The sequence below is a fragment of the Nicrophorus vespilloides genome, unplaced genomic scaffold (assembly GCF_001412225.1).
Source record: "Nicrophorus vespilloides isolate i.1.1-1 unplaced genomic scaffold, Nicve_v1.0, whole genome shotgun sequence".
Taxonomy (NCBI): domain Eukaryota; kingdom Metazoa; phylum Arthropoda; class Insecta; order Coleoptera; family Silphidae; genus Nicrophorus; species Nicrophorus vespilloides.
The window spans coordinates 4,576-10,313 of NW_017096635.1; the positions used below are offsets into that span (position 1 = coordinate 4,576).

A 5,738-nucleotide genomic window follows, 5' to 3' on the forward strand; every position below is an offset into this window, starting at 1 on the left:
TAGTAATTTTGCATATCCTTTAATATAACTTCTATTAAGTAATGTTAATTACTGACTTAGGCATCTAAATTGTCATTTTGACATGTGTCATTTGAACAGTGTCAAATTGATTTTGAGGTAAAATGTGTAAAAAATAGCATTTTTAAATGAAATAATTTTCTTTTTCTTAATAATTTTGCACATCCTTTAATATAACTTCTATTAAGTAATGTTAATTACTGACCTAGATAGATAAGAGACATCTAAATTGTCATTTTGACATGTGTCATTTGAACAGTGTCAAATTAATTATGACGTAAAATGTGTAAGAAATAGCATTTTTAAATGAAATAATTGTCTTTTTTTAGTAATTTTGCATATCCTTTAATATAACTTCTATTAAGTAATGTTAATTACTGACCTAAGCATCTAAATTGTCATTTTGACATGTGTCATTTGAACAGTGTCAAATTGATTTTGACGTAAAATGTGTAAGAAATAGCATTTTTAAATGAAATAATTGCAGAAAAGATGATAAAATTACTTAGTCATTGGTAACGAAGGAGAGTAGAGCAAACAGATTTTTACGATAGACAGAGCGGAGATCATTGCGTAACGGTCGCTATTTTCACGAGGCAAAAAAACATATAATACGAGCAAACACATATTTACTTTAGACTCGAAACTGGAAACGCCACGCCACGCCACATTACACACACACAAACACCCCATGACAATTGTTTTCTTAAGCCTAAACAAACAGAAACATTCAATTATTCGGATGGATAATTCGATGCACACTTTTACGGTCAATTCCGATCGAAATGTCGTGGGACGAAGATGTGAAACTGGTGTCAACTTTCGGCGATCTTCTCGGAGTTCTCCCGAATCCCGACGGTACCATCAGATGGTGGAGGTACCCCAACTTCCTGTTCTGCATGGTCGTCAACGTGATTTCCGCTTCCGGTCGTATAGACCGTTTCCATGGCGTCGAAGTCACCTTATTGATCGGCGGATTCGCGTTCATAGCGATCCTGAATTTACTCTCAATAGCAAACGCCACGAAGTTGAACAGTCTCAACACAAAGAAACTTGTGCAACTTCTCCACGAAACTGAACCCGATCTGAACGGAATCAGACACTTCAAAGTTCTATTCTTTCTGCTCAATTCAACAGTTTTCGGCGTGATGTTGGGATGCGACATCTACTGGATCGCAGACAATCGCTATTACCAAATCAAGTATTACTTGAACGACGGTCTACAGCTCTACTTGATCTTCATCGCCGTGCAGTTCGAGTGCTTGATCTTGTGGAACATCCGGCAAAGATTCAAGATTCTCAACAGAGAATTGTTGAGCTGCGAAGATGCCTCACACTTGATCCAACGGCACGAAGTTCTGTGCGACGCCGTCGATCTGACCAACGAAATGTTCGGATTTCACAATCTGATAGTGATCATCCACATAGTCTTCAATATCCTAGCTGCGGTTGACTTCAAATTCCTGCAGATCTTCGCCACCGAATACGAAGCTATGGCCTTCTGGTTGCTCTACCTCATCGTACGTATTCGATATCATACCTAAAAATTTACAATTTTAAATAGGGCAAAGTACATTGCCTTGTGGAAATCCAAATGATGATAGATGATTTAATTAGAAAAGTACAGACGGTTTTAAATTTTCCAGAAAAGTGGAAAATCTTTGAAATGTAATGCATTTATTGCCTTGTTTTGTGTAACTTGGATTTTCTTTATTATTATTTTGTTTTTTAAATGCAATAACTTCGCGTAGGTCTTTCGCATAATCCGACTGTTTTCCAACGGAATTATTCTCGCACAATCGCATACTTTACAAAACACAAAAAAAAATAATGAAGTTATTTGCGTAGGGATAAAGACGCCAAATTTGCAAACTTAATTTAGTTTGTAACAAAAAAAAAATTGTGTACATTACAATAAGATTTGTGACGCGAAATTTGCGAGGATTAAACAGTCCATATAGTTTGATGCGATGACAATTGCATCGTTTAACAATGATCATTAGCTTTTGTGCTGTGCAAAGAAAAGAAAAAAAAAAAGGATTTTCGTCATCAGCATGTTATTAGTTTTCTGTTGATATCTCGAGAAATGTTTTATGAAATAGCTAAAAAGAATATCGAACTTGTAGGTAAACAATTAAGGAATTTAGGGAATGTATAAATGTTGTTGTGGTATCATTGGTTCTTCCTGTAAATAACTTTGAAAGTTGACTTAAGTTAACAAAAATCGTGCGAACTAATTGAGACAATTTAAAAAATGTTAAGATATTTGTTAATTTGTGAAAGTGTAAGATCACTTAATGGTAATTATAGCACGTAATTATAAAACACCGGCAACTTTATAATACTGTTTATCAAACGGCATCAGCTGATTCCGTAATTAAGTGCATGCAATTAGCGAGGATTTTCGGTGTCAACAAGCGATTCGCGCTCGGTTACAGCCCGACAACGATTGCATACGCTAGAAACAAACAAAAAAAAAAAACCTTGAAACGACACCGAAAATTCAGCAGATCCAATCGAATTTCTACCAAATGCAAGTGTTACGTAAATGAAACTTGTTTATCGAAAAACCCAAATGGAAATTAGATTAAATTGCAATTATTTCGTGTCCATTCTATTCAAATTTTTAAAACGATCAAGTGATCTGTTTCTTAGATGCATTGATAAAAATGATGATTAAGTTGCATAACTTTATTATATAATTTACTTGTATTGTTTGATTGAGTGAGTGAGTGAACTGCGTGATTATTGTGCATACTTATTTATATATCACTGTATACTCACGAGATACGTATGTTTATGTGTATGCGAGAGTTATCAGTTTATTGAATTAAATTAACCCAGAAATGTTATTGAAGAATTATTAATTGGTCGAGAAGATATGGACTGTGTCAGTGTTCTAAATCTCTTTTTATTTTAAATACGCGAAGCAGCTGTTTTCCATCAATCTCAATTTTTGTATTAGGTTATGTTGAATTAGGTTAGGTTTTGTTGAAAATCGTTGATTATAATGTAGTTTGAAGACATTTGAGAATAAATTATTAATATTAATAATGGGAAGTGGATTGGTGGGAAGTTCCGGTTGGTAGGAAATGTTTTCAGTAAGTAATTAAGTTTTTTTTTATAATGTTGTATCAATCGATTGTAATAGGAATTGTGGTAGTTGTTGTAAGATGTCGATCGGTGCGGATCTGCAGGTGCTTCTGCGATGGGGCCACTTCCTCTGCCTCCTCCCCAAATACGACCCAATCACCGGGACTTTTTCGTCGACGCCGCGTCGCTGCTACATCAAACTGACCATCTTCACCGTCTCCTTCATCTACTCGTTCGTCGGTAAACTCACCGTTCCCGATTTCAATAAAACCACACCTCAGTTAATCCTCATCCTCTTCTCGACCATCATCTCGAGCTTCCTCAACCTGTACACGATCTTCGGCTCGTTCAAATGGGCCGTCCCTAAGATTCAACGCCTCTTCGACACCTTCAACGAGATCGACTCGATCCTTCAAGAGGGACGCTCTCATCGCATGCGCTCCTACGTTCCCGTCTTCGGCCTCATCCACGTCTTCATCATCACCATCGTCTTCGTCGCAATGTACATCTGGTACAAGCATATGCTTCTCACGGATTTCCACTACCTCGTGCAGGATCAGCTGCAGTTCTACTACATCTTCATCGGCGTCGCCATCCAGATAAACGTGCTCAGACATATAAAGTGCAGGTTCGAGATCACCAACAGATTGCTGGAAACGATGACCTTCTGCGAAAACCAATCGACGATGAAGAGCATCTTCCTGCTGCACGAGAAACTGTGCAACCTGGTGGACATCTTCAACTCGTTGCACGGTTGGCACATCCTTCTCACCATGAACAATCTCATCGTGGACATCCTGCTCACACTGCAGTTAATGATCAGCAATCTATTCAATAACAGTTTCACGGCGATCTTGCTGATGACCACCTGGACCATGTATCTCGCCGTAAGTAACATAACTTATACACGAGATGGCGTCACAAAATAAGTAATCTTAACCTCAAAGATTGTTCATTTTGACAGTTCCAATTAGAAAGTAATAAGTGTTGCCTATGAAACAAATTCGTTTAACGATCAGTTCATGATCAGCAATCTATTCAATAACAGTTTCACAGCGATCTTGCTGATGACCACCTAAACCACGTATCTCGCCGTAAGTAACATAACTTATACACGAGATAGCGTCACAAAATAAGAAATCTTAATCTCAAACTGTTCTCTTTGACAGTTCCAATTAGAAAGTAATAAGTGTTGCCTATAAAACAGTTTCGTTAAACGATCAGTTCATGATCAGCAATCTTTTCATTAACAGTTTCACAGCGATCTTGCTGATGACCACCTGGACCACGTATCTCGCCGTAAGTAACATAACATCTACACGAGATGGCGTCACAAAATAAGTAATCTTAACCTCAAATTATTCACTTTGACAATTTCAATTAGAAAGTAATAAGTGTTGCCTATGAAACAATTTCGTTAAACGATTAAATTAATCGTTAATGGAAAAACAAACGTGTTTACCTTTGAATGAATAATAGAAATTCTATTTGCGTTGATAATGTAATTAAAGCGATAGAGCATACGTAATGCAATCAATTGGATGGGTCGTGCATATCCAGTTGTCAACATAACGTTTAGTACTCGAAATGTCCGCCGCGAAAACCCTTCACCTTTTGCTGACCTGGAGCTCGTTTCTTTGTCTGTTGCCGCATTACGATGGCGACAAGAGGATTTTCGTCGCGAAACCAATCAGAAATTCCATAAAATTGATCATCTTCTCGCTGCTCTTCGTCTACTGCTTGCACGGCAAGATGACGTCCGGTTTGTATAGCAGCACCGGCGTGCAGATCGTGCTCATCGTAATGTCTTCGGTGTTTTTGATGGGGGTGAGCGTCGTGACGATCCTGGGCTCGTTCAGATGGAACGTGCGAAGGATGCAGACGATTTTCGATACTTTCGATAAAATAGATGCGACGCTTCGGCGGAAAGGCATCAGTAACGATGACAGATTGAAGTGGTTGAGCTTGGGTTTCGTGTTGCTGCATCTTGGGTTGCTGTGCTTACCGCTCCTGGACATCACCAACGGACGGAGACGCGTCAGCTTGTACAGCTATCATTACGTGGTGCTGGACCAGTTGCAGGTGTACGATATATTCGTCATGATTCTGTTCGAGGTTAATCTTCTGCGGCACGTTAAATGGAGATTGCAAGCTGTTAATTATTTGCTTGGGAGAGTGAAATGCTTCGAGAAGGGTTTGGGTGAACTGGTGGAGACGCACCGAAGAGTTTGCGATCTGATCGACGTTTACAACGTGATGCAGGGTTGGCACACCTTGTTTACAATCATCCACTCCATTTTGAACGTGCTGCTGACCATCGAGCACATGATCTCATCCGAATACGAATTGGATGCAACCACTTTGTTGGTGATGATCGTCTGGTCGTCGTATCTGGCTGTAAGTATGGAAAACTACATACTCATTAAACCGGAACTTATTTCATACTTTAACACGTTAAGGACGGCGCTTTTCGGGTTGCCTGCCCCCAAAAAAATTTTCGTGGAGAGAAACGTCAATTATAACTTTTAAACGTTTAAATTTTTCTTATACATTTTTTAATGATATTGAAGCAATTTATAAGAATCAATATGTAACAACTTTATGAAAATTTCAATATTTTTCCCACA

General features: G+C 38.3%; 1 protein-coding gene across 1 annotated transcript; it reads left to right on the forward strand.

The window, feature by feature from the left end:
* The first annotated feature begins 3,191 nt into the window (after positions 1-3,191).
* LOC108557659 lies at positions 3,192-4,190 on the forward strand. Its single transcript, XM_017914265.1, has 2 exons — positions 3,192-3,998; positions 4,086-4,190. Exons 1-2 carry the CDS (start codon positions 3,192-3,194, stop codon positions 4,188-4,190), a joined length of 912 nt encoding a protein of 303 aa, XP_017769754.1.
* Positions 4,191-5,738: the final 1,548 nt, after the last annotated feature.

What these genes read in the sequence shown, in the direction of transcription:
- LOC108557659 (XM_017914265.1), top strand. Translation starts at nt 3,192, where the DNA reads ATGTCGATCGGTGCGGATCTGCAGGTGCTTCTGCGATGGGGCCACTTC. An exon ending in CCTGGACCATGTATCTCGCC is followed by an intron (nt 3,999 to 4,085) that starts GTAAGTAACATA and finishes AGTTCCAATTAG; the next exon opens with AAAGTAATAAGTGTTGCCTA.